Raw genomic sequence first — 25,962 nt, 5'->3', positions numbered from 1 at the left:
CCATAGTTCAGAGAAACCACTGTTTTGCCCATGTATAAATGACTCTGCACACAGTTCCTAAACTCACCACCGTTTACTGTAAAAATCTAAAAAGAGGCAGATGGTAAACATCATACTTCGCATACAAATAAGAGTTCACTAAGATAACTATACCAGTATATCTACAGCAGGATTTGCATCCAAAGGCATTTTAAAAGGCTCATGTATTCCCAATGCACCCTTTAAAACATGCAGTAACTGAAACTATTTGAAAACCAATGAACTGACACCAATTTAATCTTGGGAGGGAGAAGACAACAGTAATAGAGCACAGCAGAATTCACATTATCTCCCTCTCTACAACCAAGAGGACAGACTGCACATAAATTAGCCCTTCATAAACAACGATCTCCGTACCAAAACCTTTTATTCTTGAAGAATGACAGAGTTCACTCCACACCTTCTACTCGGGACTCATGAAGTCAGCTCCTGCTGCAGCTAAGGGAAGGAAATGTCTAGTACATTATGCACAGATCTGAAGGTTCACTGGAACCAGTTTCAAATCTAAGAAGAGATAGATGTCAAATGCAGTTCCTGCAAACGAGTTTGACATGCAGACTCCATCCTGCCTTTTCTTCCTCCTTTAAAGAAAGCAGACCCATACTTTTTTTTTTTTTCCCCCCCCCGCTGAAGCACCCTCAGCATTCAGAGAAGGTAGAATGATTGAATGATTTTCCATATTATCTACCTTTCTGAGAGTGCTCTACGAACATCAAACTGTGTACTACTATCACCCAAGATTAAAGGAATCCACAAAAAAAATTCCATTTATTACATCCTTATTTACAAATGGACTAAATAGTTTATGCAAACTTAGTTACCACATAAAACTAGGTATCATGTATTATTTTCTGTATTAAATGCAGATACTAAAAAAAGCTACTTCAAGGTTGAAATTTTATTCAAACTGTATTTAACGATGTATTTAATATGTATACTGTACCATAACTGTACTGTGAAGCCCCAAAGAGGAGTTAGTTATCCAGAACACATAATATACAATACTTAAAGCAATAAATACAGCAACACATTGACAAAACCCCTTTGGGCAAGTTGCATACATGTAAGGAGATTGGCACAGATTGGATTTGACTCTCAGCCAAGCTTGCAAGATGCCAGAGAATTAACCTTTAAATCCACCTTCTTACCTAAAGAAGTCTTCATGCAAGGCTACATTTATCTTACACAAGGACACCCTAAATACATTCTTGTACTGTCAGCTATTATATAAGTACAAACTGTTCAAAATATAATTATGTTAAGTAACATTTGTAAGTAGAGTTCTCAATTTATTAATGTAAAATGTTCATAAATACACTGCAACCATCTCTGTTGTTGCATCTTCCACATCAAATCCATATTATAAATACTTTCTATAAATATATCTACAGTAGGATTTATCAAAAATATATTTTATACAACATTAATTTTCCTCAGATTAACATGAACATTTAAATGAAAAAAAAAAATTTTGTCCTTTACATCCAAAGTAATTTTCATCCAACAAAAAATAGCCACTGCAGCTATTCATGTGCAGACTGTTTCTTTGGAAACGTAAATAAAGATGTTTAAAGATGTGTTGCAATTCAAAGAGGAAGATTAATCCAGTGTTTCTCAAGGAATATTCATTCTTTAGTTGTATATTTAGGATTACACTTTAAAGAAGGATTAACATTCAGTCAATTTTTAGCTGGTATAAAGAGATCAGAAACCACAAACAACATATAAGTGACATGAACATCTCCAGTAGAAAGCCACACACTTTATTTTTTACATCAAAAATTTCACTAACTAACCAGATTTTATAAGTGGAATTATAATTAAAATCTAAACCAATGTCACAATGAACAAAACTTTTTTAAAAAGCAGGGGAGACATTTCAGATATGGTTTACTTAATTCAAGCACAATATATATTTGATAAAAACTGAACTTCTGCAATAGCATTTGAAAATACTTACAGAAACTAATACCTGACTATTAAAGTCTACATGACCAATAAACTTAAGGCTCTTAACTCCTGTTTAATAAATTAGAAATATGACTATATTAAAGTGTATAGCTTTAAATTAAGAACAGAATCTTCCAAAATGGCCCTTTACAAAAATCTGCCAATAACTGAAGTTTGGAATAAAATAAAAAGCAGCCAATTTCCATGATGTAATGTCAATAAACTATGTTCTTGTTTGTTTACATCCTTCCTACTTTAAAGTTTGGGTGGCATATATCTTTTGCACTGAACTGAAAAAAATTATTTCTCGTATTTCATGAATATAGTCTACCATAAGAAAAATGAAGTTTTTAGATCTGAAGCCTTCTAAAATATAATCTACCCAAATGGTTCCTATGAGTGACTGTAGGAAAGGTATGATGGCAAGAAGTGGTCTCTGGTCTCTAATTATGACTGGATTTCCAGACTTTCATCTTGACAATTCATGAAGAAAATCAACCTACATCAATTTCAAGTTTCAGAGAAACAAGTCTTGAAAATACTCATCAAACTCTTCCTCCCTGTAAAAAAAAAAAAAAAAAAGGTCAAAGAAAGTTCTGCTTTGGATTTGTACCTAGAAGACAATCTTCATATGAAAAAGATTTTGCAGACTTATGATTAGAATTTTTAGCTGGTATAGATCATTTTGACTTATTCACTACATTGCAATACCCTTCATATTTCCTTATCTGTGCAATAGCAGTGACATAATTTGACATAATTTAAAATGTCAGAACATGTGGCAAAATGCTCAGGAAAAATCTCTGCCTTTGTAGTTCTGAATGGATGCTGTTTTACTGGTTACAAGTTCACTAGATCAAACCAACCGTGATTTTTCATCTACTTCTTCTAGAGGACCTTTCCAAAAGTCAGCATCTGAAGGACCATCTTGTACATTGCTGTTATCTGAATCTGTAAAAAAATTTAAAATGCTTATGAAATAAATTTTAAAAGAATTTATCATTTTTAAAATGTAGATGGTATACTGCTAGGAGCAACATCTAGTTGTAACCATGAGAATAAAAAGAACACTTTACTATGCATAAAGTGAAAATGAAAACATTTTCCAATGTTATTCAATACAGAATCAAAAAGACTCCTAGATATCATGAACAAATATTTTGACCAAACATAACAACAATCATGTCAAAACACTGATCTTGATACAACAGCAGTATAGCACTTTGTTTCTAAAATTAAGGGTTTATAATTGCAACCCCAGAATTACAATACAGTTTCCACTCACGATATTAAATGAATCGATTACTTCTATTTGAATGACACCTTTTATCAAATGTGATTTATCAGTGAAATTGTCAGAAAATATGGATTACTGCATAACTGTTTCATGTAACTATACAGAAGGAGTGAAAACCAAAAACGAGATGCACTGATCTAAAACCCCCCAATTTTCCAGTAGAAGCTTTCCTGAAAAGCAGAGACTTTGTGCGTGGTAAAAGTCATAAGAACAATGCTTCAGGTCTTCCTGTATCTAGCTGGGAAAACCTAGGTGCTGATGACATTCCTAAAAATGTATAGCACAGCAGAGAAATAGTGGAAACACTGAATCCCTTCTAGACAGTCTGCAGCAACAACTGGCATGACCAGGAGACGGGGCTTGTTTCATCAATAAAGAACTGGGACTGAAATTACTGAGATACAGAGACAACCACTGCCTAAGGAGTCACTGGGAGTATCTACCCACAAGTAGGTCTCTGCAGTACTTACAGGTGGTAGCTGGAAAATACTTTAGTTAAAGCCCAGGATTTATTTAAAAATCTATTATTTTTTGAGCAGAGTATATATTACTATCATTCCTTGAAGGGAAATGTAGCAGTTATTTTATCGGAAAAGTACTTTCTTTACACAGCACATATTTGCATACCTAGACCTGTGTAATTATTAACAATGTACCTATTTTTGCACCCTCTACTCTTTTCTGGAACAACATGACCTCTCATTTTTCTGATTATTTCCATTCTGTTATCTGCCCACATTTTTATTCTTTACTTAAACTTAAAAGATTTCCTTCTTTAAATTCCTTACAGTTTTTCTCCAAGAATTTGTAAGTAATTATTCTGACCCTTTATATCTCTGCTTGTTTTCACACAGCATTCTTATCATCTTATGAAATATTAAAACTGCCAGTGAATAAAACTAAGACCAATGACAAATGACCATGAAATAATACAACTTATTACAAAAACATAAAATGCAGAAGATATTAAAATACCTTTATCAGAATTATATGAATCTTCTGAAGAAACCTCATCTGGAAAGAAACACCATTTAAAAACAGTAGGCTTATCTTGGTTTTATCCATTATCTTAAATTGTTTAAAAGGATGTTTCTATCACAACATATTATAAGTAAATATGTGCAAATGCATCCCCCCCTGCCCCCATACGTTCAAAGAAAGCCAGCAAACGGATTTTTTTGCATGAGTTCAAACATCATCAGTTTGAGCTCAGATATATTATCCTGAGATCTGTGGTTTAAAAAAGGTTATCTAACATTTCCACAAGGCTTTCAACCCCGAAGCCTTTTATGGTATGCAGTGTCCAATCCTTGGACAAATTTTTCTTACAATGCCTATTTTTCAAAAGGTGCTCCCTCTCTGTAAAATGTAAGAAATTTATATTTTTTTTTTCCCCTTCAAATTTATCAATTTTGTGCACCCAGAAAATTCTACCTAAGAAATTCTGACTACCTGTGTTACACAGTCAAGAAAATTACATATCTGTATTTATACATAATTATATATCTACACATATGTAGCTATAGCAAAACTAAGATTCAACTAGCATATCTGAATATTTCAAAAACTGAAGGTCTAAAATTTAAAATTTACCTTCATGGGTCTTCTTTTTGGACTTCTTTTTTGCTGAACAAGATAATTTTGCTTTCTTAACTTTTGGCTCTTTATAGTTTGGTGAAGCTGTTCCTCTTTTCTTGTGCGCTTTGACTTCTTTCCTCCTTAAAAAAATGAATGTAGACCTTCTCTATTATATGTACTCCTCAAGCAAGAGTAAACCTTAAATATTTAATTCACTCAGTTGTCTTTTTTTTTAAAGCTATCACTAGTTAAACTGAAAAAAAGTTAAAATGAAAAGTGCTACAGAAACACTAGAGCTCTATAGCTAAAGACAAAGAACAGGAAATGCTAAAGCTGCTTAAATGACACTGATGCAGGTAACAAACCCAGTGAATTGGCAATGAAAGAATAAATAAAGAAAATAATTTTATAACATGCCAAATTCTAATTTATATTGAAATCTTATTTTATATTTTAGCAAACAATTTCGTATATATGTAATGAGAAAAATAGTTAATACAGGTTTTAAAATATATTTTTGTATTTGATAGAGACAAAACCTGAGGTAGAAGAATCTCAAGCCTAAGAACCTGCTGCAGACCAAAAACCTATGTATTTTATCTTTAGCATTACTTATATAAGCTTATTGTATGAACACAGGCTTTCATATGCTTTTCAGGTAATTGTACGGCCTAATCACTGAGCCATGCAACTAAGTTAAAGCCACACAGATTCAGAAAATCATAAAAACTGAGTATCAGTAGTTGTCGACTTCAGTAAGATTATAAACTTTAAAAAACAAATTAAATCTTAATGCACACATTTTATAGGTTCAAAATCCACTATTTTTCTCTCCTAATTAATAAGTGATTTTCAAAGAAGAAAAAATACTCAAATTCAAAATTTCAAAGCATAGATACTCGACTCACACATAAATCCATTATTTTTAAGAAAAGGAAAAGTATTAAAGCTATTACACACAACAAAAGAGAAAATTAAAAAAGGACAGAGTTTTCTATAAAGTTTCAGAGAAGAAAAATAATCACTGGGCTGGAATTAAGGAAAGGAAACTTTTGTGGGGGTGGGGATGGGATTCTTCCAGTTTGAAGGGTTTTGTACTTTCATTAGCACAACAATATTTAATTCTCAGTAGTGTCAAGCCAGTGACTTTCTAAGAACTCCAGAACAGAATCTGTTTCGGAATAAATGAAGCTTTCCCCCTATTTGTTGTTCATCATAACTGTAACCTATCAATAATTCAGCCCCCATATTTTCAAAGTATTTCATTACCGGTGATGAAAATTTAGTTTGGAGGAACATTCTGGACATAGTCCTGAAAAAGAGAAGATGAGAACATTACACTTATGTATTTGATAAGCATAATTAACAAAATTTACTAATACATATATAAAACAAGATAGAACACCATCTTCCAATTGCAGCCAGCATTGAGAAAAATACCATGTTAATCTTCGGTACAAACCCAGATTTTACTAAACATAGAGAAAGACCACAGGTTTAACACTGGCAACTCTTCATAAAAAAAGTATCAGTGCTTACTTATCACGTACAGATATCCCATTTTATGGATCTTTGTGGACGGATCAAATTGTGCTACAATTATACCAAAAGTCTCTTAGAGCTTTTATCAGTGACCAAGTGCTAACACATGGAGTGTCTTATGCACAAAAGAAGAAACACCATCAGCTTGTTTCACACAAAGTAACTGTAAACTGTGGTAAGTTTAATTATCTGATATACATAACAAATCTACACAATACTGAGTAAGAAAATCTCAGTCAAGAGGCAAGAATGGAAAAGGGAGTGATTTAATTAGAGTTAGAATTTTAGAAAAAACTTAAGTATTAAAAATAAAAGCAGTAGAGCTGAACATGTGTAAGAAGTTGTCTGGTTCAAAGCCCTGACTCCTAATCCATGTAACTGATTAAGCAACGACAATGATGAAACCCTCCTTCCGATGCAGTATAGTCTGTTAAAACTAGACATGCTTGTATACAAAACAGCTTATAACCAGTTATTCTATTATGACACCACCAATCATACAGTATGAAGTGGCCAAGCTGGAACAACTCTGTATATAATGATAATAGCCATTCTCTCTACATCAAGACCATCATAGTACCGGTAATTAATTTAACCAAATTATCTCTTATTCGGCATTTTACATTAACTAATAACATTATCATTGGGTCTCACTTGATAGCTTTTAAAGCACAAGATATTTGCCTTCTTTTAAGGGTACATATCTTTAAGGGCTGACTTACTCAATTTCACAAGTGCATTCCTCTTTTCACCATGTTCAACGTAACCAAAATTGACTTCCCAGCTCTTCAGGCCTTCTTTTTCATCACAGTGCTTGTTTCCACAGGAAAACTGACCTTTAAAGAGGTCAAAAAGAGCAAACTCTGGTTTAGTGATTAACATGCATAGGTTTGGGTTATTATTTCCAGTTTTGCTCAGTTTTCGCTTTTGATTTTCTCTTTCGTTCAAAGAAAAAAGCACAAATCTAAAAGTAAACATCTAGATTAAGGAAATAATAACAGATAATGACAAAGTAATCTTTGTCAAACTTGTCTAATATTGCATATTTGCAAAGGAAACATAACTTGAACTGTGTTTTACAACATACAGATGAAAGCATATGTTATGAAATAATGGGCCTAATACGGAACTCTGAAGAAATAAGTGTCACTAGGATACTTTCTATATCCTGAATTTTTATTTACTTAGCAGAGGACGATGGATCAGGAGGTGTGATTCAGACATTCATGTTTAGTAACACCAAACTACTCAAAGTATCGTTCTATGTACAAATTTATGTACAAATTGTTCTATGTACAAAATTAAGATGCCTATGTTCTTAATACCTTACTAGTTTACCTGATATACTGGACATACCATTTGTATTCTAATGACTTTTCATAAACACTTTTAAGAAAAGGAAATCCAGTTCTATGAGAAACCATATATTAGCTTTAAAAGCTTCCTTGGGTTTCTTATGTTAAATACAACACTATTTTAAAATCAATGTTGTTTACACCACTGGATTCTCAATATTGCAGTAATAAAGATACATATATTCCCTTTGCAGAAGACTGATTTGTATGCAGAGCTGGCAGTAAGGATGTGTATTAATAGGCTCACAACCAGGACTGTTGGTGAATGATTAACCTCAGAACATTCTGCTTAAGCTGCTAACTAATAGATCAGCAGTGTCCTCAGATACTTCAGTTCTGTGATGTAAAACCACTTGCAATGCTAACACTTGAACCATAAAAACCCCAGGACTCCCATTAAAAAAATAAAAGTTTTAAATTGATATACATTAAGTATGTTTAACCCTATATAAGATATGGCTATCATGTCATCAGAAGTAATTTATATCCTTTATAAAGAAGTAAAAATCTACAAGGAAAAATTTATACTATATAAAACTTTTCGGAACTTAACCAGACTCTGTTTAATTCACATCTTCTGAAAAAAACCCACGTATTCAAACCTTGATTTGAATACAGAATTCCACTCTTTCTGGAGGCTTTTTCAGCAGTATTTATCACTCAGTAGTATTTATTACTCACTTTCAGCAGTATTTATCACTTAGTATATCTGACTGTCATAAAAGCATTAAAAAAACTATTTTTGCAAAGTAAGAAATTATAATCCCCATCGTATATATGGAGAACCCAAATCAAAGGGAACTACGAACCAGATTATTCAGTACTTGAGACATGACTTTTCTCACAGTTATATGTCTAAGAAAGGAAGACACAAAAAACAGTGTGCCAAGAGGACAGTTACATACTTTAATAAGTGAGAAAATATATGTTGAAAATTCCATTTCCATCTTAAGTTCTGTCACATTGCTATAAGCTGCAGGGAAGTTATTGCCTTGATGTTCAGAATTATAACTCATGTTCAGAAAATAATCTCACTCTTAAATGTATGCTTTCAAAAACTATTAGCACCTTCTGCTTCTTGCAGAAGAGCAGAATAGGTGAAAAATATAAGCACTACAAGCTAAATAAAGCTCTGAAAATTAAATATACTAAGAATATCTAGAGAGCCAAGACTGATTTTAATGAACTCAGATGTACCAGGTTGTGCACTATCCAGGTACTGATACCTTGCCTATTTTCCATGGAAGAAATTAATATGAAAAAAATAAATGGAAAGAGGTTTGGAAGAACATCTGTTTAAATAAGGTAAAACATATTATATGTGTATTTATACATATATAAAATAGGCTAAGAAAGACACTACTATGGTAAAAGTGAAATGTTAGTGCAATGAAATAGTAAAAAAATTCAGAGTAGATCAATTTGCAGGTATTAAACCCTATTTTTCCAAATCATGTCTGGGGTTTGGTTTTGGTTTTTTTTTTTTACTACTTAATCTACAAATAAAGTAAGTAGAAAACAGCACATATGCCCACATGTTCAGCTTTGCTCTTTCTGCATATTGCTGAAAAAGTTCCATTTCATCTCTACCCAATGAACTTGTTACCTATTTTCCTACAGACACCTTTTACCACTATAGCCTTTTGCCTTTTTACTTTGAAGTTTTATGCCATACCTTACTATTCATGCTTTGAAAGTAGAGAAAAAGTAGTTAGGAAGTCATGTCAAATGTATTTTTTAAATAGCTTAAAATCTTTTCATTTCAAGGCTTTATTTTCAGACCAACTCGTGCCTACTTATTCACTGATTGATAAAATTGAAAGTAGGGTTTGTACCTTAAGATTTCAATCAAGAAAAGGCCCATTTTGTGGAACCATTAATTGAAACTAGCAATGTATCACACCATTAACTGCCATTAAGGTTACATTTTACAGCAATCTCCAATAGGACCTTCTTTCAAAACACCTATGGCAAAAGACTGGAGTGAGAAAGAAAAGAAAAAAATAATCTGGCATCTACAATTAGTAATACAAGTGATACGTCTCCATGCACTCATCCTAAACCTTCTTCTCCATAACCTTACAAAGACAGACACTGAAAACAAAACAATCAAATATGAGTAACCCATTCCTATCTTCCCTTTTTAACATGCCCCAAACCAAAGTAGAATCCACCAGCAGTGGTTCTCCTCACCACTATTACTGCACAGCTGAAATAAGCACATGCTCTCCCTTTTTTAATATGAATTATCAGACAGGTAGGTATTAATGCTTTATTACATTTAAATAAAGCAATTTATATTACCTATTTATACTTAAAAACAGCAAAAGAAAGGCATTAAAGACTCATGCCTTTTTAAAGTGCATTTGAAACTGCACTTGAAAAGAACGTCTAATACACAAGGTTGAATTCTTGTGCCCCTTAGTGGTGAAATATACTATTTCTCAATTCCTACGTTCCAATTGTGCACACTCCATTAGGATTTAATTAAAAAGCTTAAAACATGCAATTCTCCAGTTTATTCCATATTTTTAAATATGGAGTACCAGAATATTAGAAGTACAATGGAGCTTTAAATTCTTTTTCCCCATGAAGACATAATTGTTCATAAATTACTCATTTCTCAATTAATTTTAATTATCTTTTTAAAGCATTTGATAAAGCATATATCAAATGTAACTATCTGTTAATATAATCTGTAGTGCAGAATGCAACATATGACTACAACTACCTTTAGGAGCTCTAACCGTTATAGCTTAAAAACCCCCACCGTTAATGTTCACTTCCTCCTGTGAAATACAATAATAATAATTTTAAAAGTCTATTTCTAAATTCTTGTAATGTATTACCATGAACAGAGCTGTTTACAGAACTGTTCTGATCAACAGTATCACTCCATGCAATTTTCTTGCATGTGCATGCATGACTTCTGAAAACCATATGTATGTGTGAAGATCTACCAACAGTAACAGCAACATACTCACATCATTTTCTTGCTTGTTCAGCTACTTGAAAAAGTCCATGCACCCAGGCCATGAAATAGACACCACTGTGCAAAGTCCCAGTAACACATTGGTAAGAACTCACACACAGAAGCAGCCAGAATAAGCTACTGATTTAGAAATAGGACTGGGAGACATGACAACCATTCCCACTGAATGCCACTAAAGCTTTTAAAACCAATTTAGCCCAAAACAGACATCACACATGGAACTTTAATTAAAAAGTTAACATTTTGCAAAACAGCACTGGAGAAACTGTTAAGAATATAAGGAAATGTATTGATTTCAATTAAAGGTATCAAAGACTAATGAGGTAACATAGAATGACTGGAGTAAAAGCAGCTGAAAAACATATCCATTAAATTCTACATTATCAAATGCATTACGCTGGTGTTCATTGCACATCTGACCTTGTGAAAATAAAGCATATGTTCTCTTAATTTTAATATATGCAGATCAGTGTGCACTCTAGATCTACGCGGCACAAACCAGCAAAATTAAAAGTTAGGTTAATTTATTCTCCATTATTATCTGAAAATCTTACCGGTATTGTCAAATATTATCTCACAAAATTATGTCAAAACACAGTATCAAGGAGAAATGTAATATAAAAGGAAAGACAGCATTACCTTTTCCTGAAATTACTTCTTTCTCATGTCGCCATCTAAATCCAAACTGTTAAGAACCAAAATTAAGTTGTGAATAGTCAATGTATTCAGTAATATACAGACTAATTTCAGTTATTTGGTGTCCTGCATGTGGTTCATCCATTCAATTCTGGTTAGTAAAATTTCATTTCTTTCTCTATTAAAAATATGTCTTCCTCTGCACACCAGAAAGATTCCAATTCACACATGCAATTCAAATTGCAGTAGATGCTGTTCAGTACTGACTAGCAACTTTCTACAAGGCTTCATACCAGGCAGAAGAACAAATAGGAAATTAGGACAGACTGACTTTACTAGATACTTCACTGCAATTTGGTTTACTCTACAAACTGAGAAGACCACCGGAATACTGAAAAGTCATATTAGCACATATCAATGGATCGCCTCTTACACCCTAAAGACTAAGACCAAAAAAAAAAAAATCAAATCAAACCAACAACTAAGTTGCATTTCTCTTTGCATTGCCTAGAAACTTCACATGTAGATAACACATCTACTATTTTCGTTTTCTAGTAGAATCTGCTTCATCATATCAAAATGGAAAGTAGGCTAGTTAAAAGATTGAAGAGGGAAGTAGTGAGAACAGTCAATTTTATTTTCACTAACAAGTAGAAAGAGTGGATTAAACTGAGAGGCATACAATTTCTCCAAATAGGGCTATCCTGTATTTTAATTTAAAATTCATCGACACAGGATAACAAGATAAAATGGCTGCTCTGTAAGCAAAGCACGGAAGACTCTGAACATCATGTTAAAACATGGGGAGGCAAGAAGGGAAAGAAGGGTAACAAAATCAAAGAGGTACAAAAATGGCTGCAAAGCCCATCTTTGTCACCCAAGTTCCAAAACACCCTTTGGAATATGAACCTTCTCTTGGCGCACTCATAGACTGAACCCACAGAAACATGCATTTTGTAGATGCAGTGGCATAAATTCCGTAATGCACTGATTTTCAATGTTTTTAATCTAATTTTAAAACACTGTACAGAAGTACTGATATCTATTGCTGTGTATGGTCTTTAATGTTGATTTTTTAAATAAATCGTAACAATTCTTTATCTGAAGAGCAACAGCATGGAGTTCTCATGCATGAAGTGGTATGTGGTTCAAAGATCAGAAAAAACAGGGAAACAAAAGTTTTAGCTTCTAAGAATGTGCAATACTAGCAAACAAACGATTTGCACCTTAATAACAAAGCTGAAAAATATGAACAGAAAGACATCAGTAATCAACTGTTTTGTTGGCACTGATTTTCCCCAAGTCAATATATTACATAGAAGATGTCTAAGAAAACTAAAAATTTGTACACCAAAAAAATATTTAGCTCTGTAAATCAGTCCACTAATTTTCAAACTGGTATTATAACATAAACAATGTTTTCACACCTACTGGTTTTACTGATAAATAAATTACAGAAGATCAGGTTCTGGTGTGTTGAGTTCATACTGTGTATGATGACGGTTTTCTAAGGCTGGATCAGGCTGTGCTTGGCCTACTCTACAAATTGTCAGTGTGGTCTGAAGTACCATTACACCACTCACACTCCAGTCAAGCAAAAATTAAGCAATTGTAAAAACCAAGAAGTGTGCTGAACAGTTCAGTGAAAACAGAATGTAAACTACATCCGTAAATGTAGAATTCATGATAGAAACCAGATGATACAAAGAGTGATGGTAATTGTTTTTGCTTTTTTAAAGGATATTCGCTGTTTTACAGTATATTCTGATAAGCTTGCGATGCAATTGAAAAATACTGCAAGTTTATAATTAAACATCAACAGTATTTTTGGCACCAATTTTGCATGTGTGTGCTGCTGGCAATAAAGAGTGCAAAACAATCTGACCTTATTTGCACGCTTGCTTTTTCATAATCCATCTGCTACTTCATCAATCACCAAGTTATCCATGCTCACTTTTGCTACTGAAGTAAGACTTTTATACAAATTTTCCATCACAGTCCAAACTTGACTCAACAAGATATAAATCAGATTATATCCTTGCAGAGTATTTTAAAAATAATATTGAGAAAAATAAGCAAAATAGAAACAAGGAGGGAGCCAGAACCACCTGTAGTGCATCTAGGACAAAAGCTGTCCTCATCCACATTCATTTTGCCATTCTTCTACCAACTAGTGGAAAATGACCAAGGCTAAGAAGAAACAATAAAATAAAAAGTAAATACAACTGAATTCCCTTAACTAAGCTAAAATATCAGGATCAGATTAAACTATATAGGAAAATTAAAAATTAGAGTAGGTTCTTGAATAGTCAGCCTGCAATATTAAGGAATGCAAAAGCATTGTCAGCAGACAGCATTTACTCTGCCTCATAGTCTTTGTTAAACAAGTTCAACAAGATCCTAAATGAGCTATTTCTACAAGGTAGACCAAGACCAAGTAGAACAACTCCAAAGCAGATATGTTACAAGAGTATCAAATGGCTAACATAGTAAGAAATTATAGCTTTAAAAATGTGAAAGACCATTTAATATCCATAAACAGTAACATTCCCAAATTACATATGGAGTGCTTGTATAAATGCATTGGCTGCAGCAACAACCAACATGTTCACAGTCACCTCTTCCATAAAAAATGTAGACAACATTCAGGAAAAATACCATATTTTTATTTTCACAGGAAAGCCTTTAATGCTGAAAAACAGTGACAAAAATGAACATACTAACACTACCAAGTAGAAGACAAGTTGGCCTAGAAACCTGAAAATTATCTGGAAATGAAAACAAAAGAATAAAAAGGATTCTGTTTAATGACCAGGCGTCAGACAGATTTCATTTCTTAGCAAATAGAAGATATTTTCAATCTGTTAAGCTACAAAATAAAGCAGAGACAGCAAATATGAACCCTTCTAGGAAAGTAAGACAGCAAAGAGAACAGAACATTTCTAGTCCAATGTGTACCAAAGTAAAACTTACATGCAGAGCACTCTCCCCTACTCCACTGTAAAACTGACAATAGAGCTAAACTATCTGACAATACAGACAGTCCTTTATCAGCCTCAAAGCTTGCAGACAAGATGCACTGAAGGTTCAAAGACAACACTGACCTATAAAATTCTTATCTTAGGAAAATCTAAGATGTAACAGACCCATCACAAGCAAGAGCTATCAGAGCACACTCTTCCAGTGTCGCTAAGCAGCCTCACACCAGAGGGTACCTTGGCATTTCTCATTAAATGAGAAGGAAAAAGATTATGCGTCCTAACTACACAAACAAGAGTGGGATTGTGGGTCACAGGGTCCAGTCTGCCTGTGGTGTCAGCAACCAAGGTGAGTGCAGGTGTGCAAGTGAGTGTGTGAGCACCAAGGCAAACTATCCACCAGCGATATGAAGAGGCCTAGAAGTAAGGAGGGTGAGCAGGTCTCCACCAGTCAGCTCTGGTGTGAGAGCACCTGTGTATCTGTAAGGATGAGAGAACAGGGGGATCTGCTGTGGGACCAGGGGAGTCCCAGCCATCTCTGTGTCTGCATATGTGTATATGCACACACATATGCGAGTGAAACAGTCTGAACTAGCGACTGCAGTGCAGCTGTGGCCTCAGGAGTTCATGTATCTTGGGGCTTCTTACTGTTACCTTTTGAGCTTTAGTCTTTGACAAGTGCTCTGCTATTTTCCAGTCCTTAAGAGAGCCCCTCCTATGAAACTAGGCCTTATAATTATCCAGTACTTAGAAAAACTGTCTTTTTTTCCAGAAGTTCTAAATAAGATTTGAGCTACAATCTCTATGCAGAGGTCTTTAGAAGAATTAGCTGGCTCAAAGATTCTGCCTAGCAGCAAAATAATTATAGTTGCAATAAAACAGATGAGTACATATGTGCAAGTCTCAATGTATGCAAAATATATATTAAAAACATCACAGAAAACTATCTCCAACTTTACTTTGGCACCACCTAGCAGGATATAGAATCATAGAAGCGCAAAACAGCTCAGGTTGGAAGGGAGCTCAAAAGATCATTTGGTCCAACCTTTTGTGGGAAAGGGAACCTAGATGCAATTATCTAGCACCCTGTGCAATCACATCTTGTAAACCTCCAATGATGGGGACTCTATCATGTCACTGGGGAGGTTGTTCCAGTGAATTCATGTTCTCACTGTAAAAAATTTCTTTCTGTATCAAAATGAAGCATCAGCAGCAACAACTAAAAAAGCTTAGCCAGCTGAGATGCCTGTTACATACCCTGCAGCTCTGATAGCATCAGCACTGCAAAACAGAAAGCATGAGGAGCTAAAGATATCCAACTTCCAGTTTCTGGAAATGCAGAAAAAAAATCAGGGCAGGAATAATCTGAAAGCACAGACTGCATTCCATTGGTGTGAATGGGATCAGCAGTTTATTTCTGACTTCCAAGAAAAAAAAAAAGCATTGACAACCATCTATACCAAACATGGGCATGGATAAATCAATAACTGAGAAAAATCTAATTTTTTCTATTTTTCTAAGAACTTCTAAGAAAGGACTCTCATGTGGTCAGAACATATTTGAGAACAGAAATCATAACCTGAGATAAGAGAACAAATTATATGATACAGCAGTTATGCTGACACAGCAATTCCAAAAATACAGGTAATGACTTAGGAACATAAATAGGAATTTTGAGCGACCTCAGAGTTGGGACAGCCACATTTGAAGTCTGACAGCAAAAACACTGTTCACACAACACGCACACAAAAAGTAAAAAAATAAAGGGAACTGGGGCTGAACAGTTTCCCACAAAAGATAGCAAACATATGGAAACTTGGCACAGTAGTGAAAGAAACAAAATCTCTAAGCATGCTCAAGGGAAAATCAGTAGGGGGGCAGGGCAGAGATTGGGGGATATGATACAGCTATAGGAAAATAAAATCAAATTTACTCAAAAAAAAGGAGGGAAGACATCTTCAGCATTGCTTTTTGTTAATTTAAATTTAATTTTTGTATTTTTCTGTTACAGTTTTCTTTAGAAGGCTATCATCTTTTCTGTTTCATACGAAGAATTTAAGCCCAGTCCTTGCAAATACCAGTGAATGTAATTTTCAATATTACGGTCTCAAAGAACATTATATAGACACCGTTTGCAGGGCTGGGTTGTTACTATGTGCTAACAACACTAAGGTGCATTTGAGTTCAGCACCACTCTTTGCAAAATCACAATAGAAAATTCACGTATTCTTTTTGGCTAAGAGGTCGGTCAGTCAAAAACTTACAACAAATGCTGTTACAGTTAAGAAGAAAAACTGGTGCTGGAATTGGGCTGTTTCTCTTAAGATATTCTATTTATTTAGAAGGAACATATAAATCCTGTTTCCATAAACAGAAAAAAAAAACACCAGCAAAAGATGCTGACTTAGAACAGACATTTCCAAATTGTTTCTGCCAGCATTCAAGTACAAAAGTCTCTCTTTTTAGACCCTTTTTTTAAAAAAAAAAAAACAACTAACATTCCCTGGGATTTTTCAGGCTTCATCTACTGCTTCTCTCGAGGCAAACTTCTCTAGCCTTCTCTACTTAACCTCTCCGCATTTTCTGCCTTTCTTGCATACAATGTACCTCTTCATAAAACACCATCTGACAGAAATGCTCCTATTCCCACAGAAGCACATTTTTGGGGCAGTGACAATGCTTGGATTCAAACTGCTGCTGCTTATTAAATAACTTGACAAGTTCTCACAACTCTTTCTAGGGAAGGGGTAGTAACATTCTGGTTTCACAACATATCCACAGTCATAAGGCAATTTTTAAAAAGGGACATAGATTAAAACCAAGATGATTTACAATAATGAAATGTACCTTATTCTCTTTGTATCTGCTGAGATCAGCTATACAGTATTCTTTGAACAATTTATCGTAATATTTCTTTGCAAGCCTCTTCTCCCTATAAAAAAAGGTATTTTTAAAATTAAATACAGAACATGATACAATTAATTTTACATTGTAATGACATTAACAAGGCAAAGACATGCTGTTTCATCCAAAGAACACAATTTGCAGAGCTAGAAATGCAACAGAAATACACTCATTGAGCTAAGGGGTAACTTCGATGAAACTGGACAAATACATCTAAAATATATCTACAGCACAAATTAAACTATGTTTTTTCAAATTAGGCTTCCTTGAGAGTTTTCAGAACAGTCATTTGGATCTCAGAGAATGCACAAATAGTTCTTTCTATCAGCAATTCATTCTGCCACTGAGCAATATTACAATATGAAACACCTCCTAAAATCCTTTTAGTTTTAAATGCATTCAAGATCAAAGAATGATCACTAAGTATGCACCGTAATTTTTAGAAGGGGACACCACAAATTTAGTACAAGTGATCTAAAAATAGCATGTTCTATAATGGTTCCAGGTACCAATTCATGTCCACTTCATCTTCTTCATTCCATAGGAATCTATGATTTTCTCTGATAACATCAAGATCCGTCTTGTCATTTGCTCTACAAAAGGACACATTTTTTTTTTTTTTAGTTCAATATAACATTAAAATGAAAATTCAGCCAAATAATAATTCGGTAAACATCAGTATCTCACAGTTGTGATCTCCACCTCACTGCATAAAGGAATATATTGCTATGCAACAAGACTATAAAAAATTTACTCTGTGGCATACCTTTTCCCAAATGAAAAATACACAGTGGAAAATGGTCACTGAAACTGTGGATGGCTTGACCCTTTCTGAAAATACTTTTTATACTTTTTACTGAAGACAGTAATGTTAGAAGGCATAGATAGTTCTGAAGGTGATCATTATTCTGGACAGTGGATAGCAATTCTGCACATTTCAAAAGTATTTCAGATTGTTATTTTGAAGGTACTGCCAGGTATCTCTCAATGTACCCTCAATTAATGCTCAACTGTCATCTTTCCTTTTACATAACAATCCAAGAATAATTCAGCTCACGGTAAGTTCTTATGTAAAACTAAGGTGCAAAAAGAAACAAGGCAATTCTGTGTTTTGGATATTTAAAATGACTGTAATTTGTGACCAAAATATTTAGTAATTTTATACATAGCCACATCCTCACCTCCCCCCCAAGCTATAATACATAATCGATGGCTTTACATAACAGGGGAGCTTTAGGGCCATGAAGAGAAAGATCGCTAATGGGACTCACCCAGAACGTCGGAAATCCTCAATTTTGCCACCATAGTATAAAATGTAGTCATTCACAAACTTTTTATGTCTTTGATACTAAATAAACCAATTAAGGATTGTTTCAGAACTTATCTTCTTTTACTTTACCACAGTTTAAAACTAAAAAAATAAAACCTTTTTATGTACTTAACAGAAAGATTTTTTTTTTCTCAAAATCAGTGCTGTAATTTCCAGACAGACAGATATTAATTATCAGTTTTTACTTAATAACCTCTCATAAAAGCTACTTTCCAAATACAGGAATTCAAGGCATTTCCATCTTCAAAACCTCATTCAGCTGCCAGACCTTTATAAAATTGTCCTCCTTTATGAAAGATGCTCTGTATGCATATACACAGAAACTGGGTTCATTTTTTTTCAGCTGTAGTTTAGGCAACAGCTTCTTAGTACTGCAGTTTTGGTTTAAAAAAGGTTTGTATTATTGTGTTGTAAAAATAAGTCTGGCTACTAAAATGGAACAATTTATTACATTTTACCATCAACATACAAATAAAAGTTACCTGCTTTACTTTGGAGATGAAAATCATAGAAAAATATAGAATACTTTTTTTAGAACACTTTGGCCTCAGAGACATGATTTGAAACACATATTGTACCATAATTTGAGAAAAAATATGTAGTTACTTATTCAGAAAATAAGCATTTTCACCAAAAAAAAGCATTATATATGGCTAATTTTAAATATTTTCAATTAACCTGTATAGTGTTTCTGAAGCTGCAAGTGAGGACATACACAATGGATTTTGTAGCTATTCTAGAATATATGGACTTTTCTGTGGCTTATGACAATCTACAATGTCAGTGGCACTATTTAAGATACATTCCCTTTACAGGCATACAATGGTTTGTATAGCGTCTCGCCAAATTCTAAGCAGGTCAGAAGTTACTTTCTGTTTAACGGAGTTTCCAGATTTAAGTAAGTCTTTGCATATTTAATTAGTCTTTACTTTCCTATTTATTAATTGTTAATGCTGAAGAACAGCTATTTAAACAGACAAGGAACTGATGGTATTTCAGATACACTCCATCAAAGCATGTAATGATTACCGCAGGTGAAAACTAAATAAAAGGAGAAATCTAAAAGGATAAGGATAAAAGTAGTGATCTAAATAAGGTATAAGACTTTTGAATTATCTAATACATTCTTAAATTTCCAGTAGAAATGTATTTGTCCAAAGATAATAGCAACCTTACATAGTTATGTTCTGTATAAACTCAACTGAAAGAGGAAAGTGTCTTTGTGCCAGTTTAAATAAAATTCACTGCATAATAATTTTGTCCCAAACAGAACAAACAAGCACATAGGAAGAATTTGGAAATGCCTCAGCTGAGTAGAGGCATTCTCAGAGACATCTCAGCAACAAAAAGAAGCTAATTTGGAGAACAACTTAGTATCTGGTGCTGCACTGTCAACTGCTGTGATAACTGAGAAATCCCAGTATTGCACTATAATGCATAGCCTGCACCCCATCTTCAAACATGTAGAAAAACTAAATAGAAGGATACAGCATCCATTGCTATCAAGTGAAATCTTCTTTTTCTTGCTTCTTCCCTGTTAATAACAAATATGTTTGAGTGAAAGCTATCTTTACATTAAGTGAAAAATGTCTCACAAAAGCAATAGATAAAAGATACCTATCCCATTCTTCAGCTGCGAATTGTCTGTGAACCACATTGCCTTGTTTTGCTTTTTGGAATGGCTTTGTCAGAAGGCCATCTTCCTTTATACTAAAGGTAGGGGGGGAGAAAGAAAGAAAAGTTAGTCAAGAATTTTTCGTACAGAAAAAAATTTCCCTATGCCAAACTTTGCACTAACTTGAGTAACAAAAACTGTTTATATTGCTAGTTTCAACATGAGTAAAACCAAACTTCAGAACCAACATCAGCTTAGACTTTGATTCGTTGGCAGAACAAGATAGTAAAGGCATTTGCTCACAGTTAGTATTTAAAGAAAACTGCTTAAAACAGCAATTTGTAGTATTTATTTTGATCAATATTATCACTACAGAACCACAGTGAAGAAACCCTGAAGATTCCTCAGTTTCACTCTATGTTTAAAGTCCCCTATAAATCAGAGTTACACAGCCAAGTAGGAATAGAAAGGACAGTATGTTCACTGAGTGACTGCTAGTAACCCTATCCCATTCTTTCATGGTAATGTCTCAACACCTCATTACATAGCTCTGCCTCTCCTAGTGTAATCACAAGAATCACTAATTTAAAACTTAAACTGCGTTGTGAACCATACTTGTCATACTTTCAGAATTCAACAAAGTAATAAAACGCTAAACATAAAGTGATGCCCTTTAGCTAGCAAAAGGTGTATTTAGTTAGTTTCATTCCTCAAAAAGAGGTGAAGAAAATATTTTTTTCCATAATTATCAGCTGGCAGAAAGAATGGAAATCGGAAACCTGTAGAAAGCAAGCCAGGGAATTTATATTTCAAGCTATGGATTGCTCAAAAGGATCTGTAGGCACAAAATTCCCATAACGAGACTCCATAAAACAGCAATACGGAGAAAACTTAAGACTAATATTTTCCTTAAAGTGAAAATAAATATTATCATAGAGCAAGAAAAGGATATATACCTATACAGTGAACCCACATAAGAGCCCTACTAGGAATCAGCAATAGTATGCCAGAACAAGAGTAATGATGTTATTTTTAAAAGGCTCATGATGATTAGTTAACATTCCACCTAGGAAGTGGAATAGTATAATGTGTAATGGCCTTTTAAAAAAAATGAAAACTGAACAAAACTAGTCACTGTTTTAATGGAGAACAGCTATATTTATAAAATAAATGGAACAGCACAATGCCTGCTATTATTCCAATGATTAAAACCCAAATTTTTTTTCCCAGAACGCAGTCAGACCCTACAAAACCCATTCTTTCAATTTTATTACAAAGGAAAACATGCAAGAGTCCTACGAAAGTCTCCAGACAGCCTTCTTAAATAAAGTCCAGTAACAGAGCAAAGGAGAAACAAGAAAAGTTAAGAAAAAGATATGCATAATATAGGCAAAATATTCAGTACAGTCCAGAAAGTGTTGAAGGACTATGTGGCCAAAGCAAAATCAATACATAAATAAAAATCTTAATAATAGAATGAGATCAGACTACAAAATTCAAGGTCACAAATTGTGTAAACCACTGAAAGAACTTGCAAAGGCGATCTCAAATAAGAGATGTGTAGTTACATTTCAAGGATTGACTACAACACAATTCACCAATTCCCAAGTCTCTTCACAAATTAAATAATAAGTAGCATCCATTCTTCACTTCCTCCAAGCAGGTGTTTCAGATCTACAAAGCCTGCTGCCACTTGGCCTTTTTTGCCTTGCTCTCTTAGCAGTTCCATGTGTCCTGATGAATCACAGTGAAGTGAACAGCGTAGCCAAACCCCAGCAGTTGACACTAATGCTCAGAAAAATTAAACACTCTGCTCTGAGAACTGAGGGACATACAGACACCAGATGGACATGGCAGAATGGATCTTAATCAGCTGCCCCTGTGAAACAACATGCTTTGGCAAGCTTAACTTGAGAAGATGCAGGATCAGAAAGATTGATTTTTCAAGAACTATTTCAATACCAGACTTCACATACCACAGCATAATCGTCTATAGATAGCAATAGGCCATTTGCCCAAAATACATAATGCAAGGTGTTAATTCTGTACTACATTACCTTTTAGCCTTTTGCACAGACTTCTCTCCATTCTCCTCATCACTAAAATCAGAATCATAGCCTCCACAGCCATGTGCCTGAAAATAATACACAACACAGTCAATACACCTGCTAATGTAAAATGGACATGGCATAACTAGAAATTAGTACTATCCATCATGCATAAATAAAAGAGCGAAAGACAGAGAGCAAGCGAGCAAGTGCAAATTCTCACATATGTCTAAACCAAATCAAATTCAACAGACAATGCAGAGTATATTCCAAATAACACAGGGCAAAGAAAGACATCGTCAGTCTGTCAAAAGATCACTTTATAAATAATTTATATGCAGATGTCCCCATATTTAATCTTCACATAGATGCAGATAACCAAAAGTATGATAAACATGTTTGGTCTTTACTTTCAATCTCTCTTATGTAAGAAAAAGGTGAATATTTTCCGCAGCAGCTCCTTTGAGAGGGCTGGAGGACAGCAACTGCTTGTGCCTATTTCATAAACAAAGATGAGAACAAAAGTTTCTTGGGCTGTGGTACAACATTACATTGGTAGCTGGAAAGCGGATTGAAATGATAACTAAAATACAAAATAACAATATGCCTACAAGAATGTACTGGCTAATCAGCACAACATTCCTACCATGAAATGACATCTTTTTTTTCCCCACAGACTTTGGGACTACAACATTGTCAAATTAATACATATAAGAAAATCTAAATATCCTATATCTTAATGCCATCAAACAATCAAGCACTGACTGATGTCCAGATGTATCAGCTCCATTTTCAAAGGCTCAGTTACAAGTCCAACTCTTTCAACAGAAGTAGTGGCTTACGTAGATCCCACCTCCTCTCCCTCACTCCTACCCTGGTACCTTCCTTTCCGTTGCTCAGTTATGGTTGTGAAACTACACATGAACCTGCTCAAACAACTCACCCAAGTTACGAAGGATCCTATCCAAAAAAGATTATTTTAGCCCAGGTAAGTATCCTGACAGTTCATCCAGAGCCCCCCAACCAGCTACACCAGCCAGCTGGAGAGGTAGCACAGAAAGAGAACAGCCAGAGCTGGGAGCTGTGCAAACCAGCACTGACACCAAAAAAGCTATTACACAGCTGGAACATTTACACAACTGAGCTAAAAACAAGATGGGTGGTTATTACACATCTGCATGAGGAAAGGTTTGACACATACTTCCTAAGTATCTTGGTAATTCAGACTGTGGATGAGAAAAGAAACTGGGTTAGAAAACCAGTATATTTGATTCAGCATTGCTGATTCCTCCATCACCTACAATCATACTCCTCCTCAGATAAAAATATGTCCAAAAAAAAATCTGCAAAAAAGACACATCTCTTCAGGATGTTTTTGATGAGGTGCCTTCTCTTGATGCAAATGCCTCCCAGAAATGCTGTGCTGGAGAGTCAGCTGTATCCTCTACTGACATCAACAACTGGTGTGTGTGTCGTGCAGAGTATGTAAAACACAATCTTGTCACACTGCTGGTGAAGGACTGATTTTTAAGATTTTTTTTTAAAAATATTTTTATTAATAATAATAAATTGCACCTTTTTTCCTTGCTTTAATACTGTAATGTTCCTTCCACTCTAACTCTTCTGAAGATGACATAGCTCTCATCTATGTATATATTTGAAGAAAAGCAAATCAGAACTTTCTGATTTGCCTTTATGTTTTCTATTTCCCAGGAGACACAAAAAGTATCAGTTACCAAAAAAATACACAGCAGATATCTGCAGTGTCTGGTGTAAGTGGGCCTCATGCCCTGGCAAAAGAGCAGCAATAGTGTAAAGCCCTCCCAGCACAGTCCTGTAATAATACATGGCTCAGATGCAGGTCTCCTCGCTGAGGTGGTTCTAACAGTAAGCCTGTCACTAGTTTAATTAATTAAGTTTATGTGGTCTTTAAAAAAGGCTGAATACATTATGAGTGTGCAGCAAATATATTTATACTTGGCATCTAAATTTTAAAGATACCATGGTAATCCAGTAGTATATTAAATGGCAAAACTAATGCTTCTGAAATGAACACTTCCTTCACACTCAAAAGGGGAGAAAGTCCAAGCCAATACAATGTGCATGAAAGTCAACACGAGACAGATGACATGTAAAACAGGCAAGAAGAGAAAAGCACAAATAAAGATTTTCCACAAGGGGTTGCCCTTGGATGATGGGCCCCAGGAATGAAGTAGACATACTTGGTAATCAACTCCCAACTGATTCAGGGAATGACTCACAAAAAAAAAAAAAAAAAAGCAAGAAAAGCTGCTCAGCTGTTTCAACAGAGACATACTGCAGGGCTCTCAGAAGTTTGTAACTGCCTTCTGGAAAGCTGTGACTGTGGGACTTGCCCTGATATGGGCAAGCATGGCTAAGGACTAGGTCTTGAGTGAATGCTTTAATGACAGAAAAGCTCTTCACAGCTTCGGCCATTCCTCTGAATCACTACAATCACTCAAATTCAGAGTAAAAAAGAGTATAACCCACATCCTAACACTTCTAGGTCAGCCCTTCAAAGACAACAGCAGGATGGGCAGGTACTGTACCGAAGCTGAGTTTGACATCAGGAGCTCCAGCAGTGCTGGATGGCACTCCTGGAGACCAGGACTGAACAACTACTGACCTGATGTCTTAGGGAATCAACAAGATGACCTGACTTTTAGGGAGAACATAAAAATTAACTCCACCGAAGAATCTCATCCATAAATGAATCTTTCAATTTTAGAAGGAAAGTGTAAACTGAGACTGGATTAATGTGAAACTTCAAGACTGATTTCTCCCCTTCTCCACAAAAAAAAGCCAAATAACAATCCCAGATAAGGAAATTGTATTTAATATTAACTGTAGTAAAAGAGGGGCAGATATCAAAACTTTGTGTCCAAGCTAGTAGATTTAAGACACATATATTGACACAGACATGCAAAATTGTCAAGAAAAATTAAAATAACTACTTTCACTATTTGATAAACTGTTTAATATAATGTTCGCTTTGATAGAACTCAGAATGCTCTTAGTAAATTAGTAGGGTAAATACCAAGCATTCTATCAAAATATGAACTTGAAAGCTATGTAACTTAAATGGTACAGTGTGTTTTGTCTGTTGCATCAGTTCTGGAAATTTTTTCTCCAAACAAAACTAACTGAAATCATAGAACCGAACAAGCACCAATATGGTTTGGGATACATTTAAGTCACTGACATTTCAGTAATCCCAACGTTTTAGATTAATAGCAAAGCAGATTCTGGAGACAGAACCAAGCCCACTAATTTAGGGCTCCTAAAAAACAGCAACTCAAAACCAGTAAATGTACAAACACTGTACCCAACAGATGGCAGACAGAGGAGATGTCAATACAGGACACTGCAGGCTCCCCTGCACAGCATTTACAAGTGTTTACATCCAGCAAAGGCACCTCCTTTAACCCTGTCCAATGGGGTAAACACACATTAGTGAAATGGACACAAGCACCTTGTTGACTCCAGATCACAACACACAGCTGAAGAGAAAAAGACAGTCTGAAAAAAGAAAAATAAAGGGCAAAATAATCCTACACAATATTCCATTTCATGGCTCATAACCTGAGCCCTAATCTTGCTACTCCCCTCACAAGTGTCACTCCCATCCTTCCCTTTATCTGTCCAGCACACAGATCTGTGCTCGTGCCTGCTTACAG

The 25,962-nt window shown here is 34.6% G+C and overlaps 1 protein-coding gene across 1 annotated transcript in view; it reads right to left on the bottom strand.

The window, feature by feature from the left end:
• Positions 1 to 661: 661 nt before the first annotated feature.
• LOC113481452 (protein FRA10AC1) overlaps positions 662 to 25,962 on the bottom strand; it is a 25,970-nt gene continuing 669 nt past the window's right edge. The window contains exons 2-14 of the mRNA XM_026851097.1: positions 22,274 to 22,350; positions 20,219 to 20,311; positions 20,090 to 20,135; positions 18,543 to 18,619; positions 17,781 to 17,864; positions 17,215 to 17,299; positions 11,393 to 11,438; positions 7,129 to 7,242; positions 6,134 to 6,176; positions 4,880 to 5,004; positions 4,262 to 4,300; positions 2,856 to 2,940; positions 662 to 2,549 (exon numbers count right to left, since the gene is read on the bottom strand). Of these exons, the coding sequence (XP_026706898.1) occupies positions 2,507 to 2,549; positions 2,856 to 2,940; positions 4,262 to 4,300; positions 4,880 to 5,004; positions 6,134 to 6,176; positions 7,129 to 7,242; positions 11,393 to 11,438; positions 17,215 to 17,299; positions 17,781 to 17,864; positions 18,543 to 18,619; positions 20,090 to 20,135; positions 20,219 to 20,311; positions 22,274 to 22,350 (957 nt within the window). The 3' untranslated portion in view covers positions 662 to 2,506. The remainder of the gene's footprint in view (positions 2,550 to 2,855; positions 2,941 to 4,261; positions 4,301 to 4,879; positions 5,005 to 6,133; positions 6,177 to 7,128; positions 7,243 to 11,392; positions 11,439 to 17,214; positions 17,300 to 17,780; positions 17,865 to 18,542; positions 18,620 to 20,089; positions 20,136 to 20,218; positions 20,312 to 22,273; positions 22,351 to 25,962) is intronic.

This window comes from Athene cunicularia, assembly GCF_003259725.1.
Source record: "Athene cunicularia isolate RWA chromosome 6 unlocalized genomic scaffold, athCun1 chr6_part1, whole genome shotgun sequence".
Lineage (NCBI taxonomy): Eukaryota > Metazoa > Chordata > Aves > Strigiformes > Strigidae > Athene > Athene cunicularia.
This window is presented reverse-complemented; position numbering and strand designations above follow the sequence as displayed.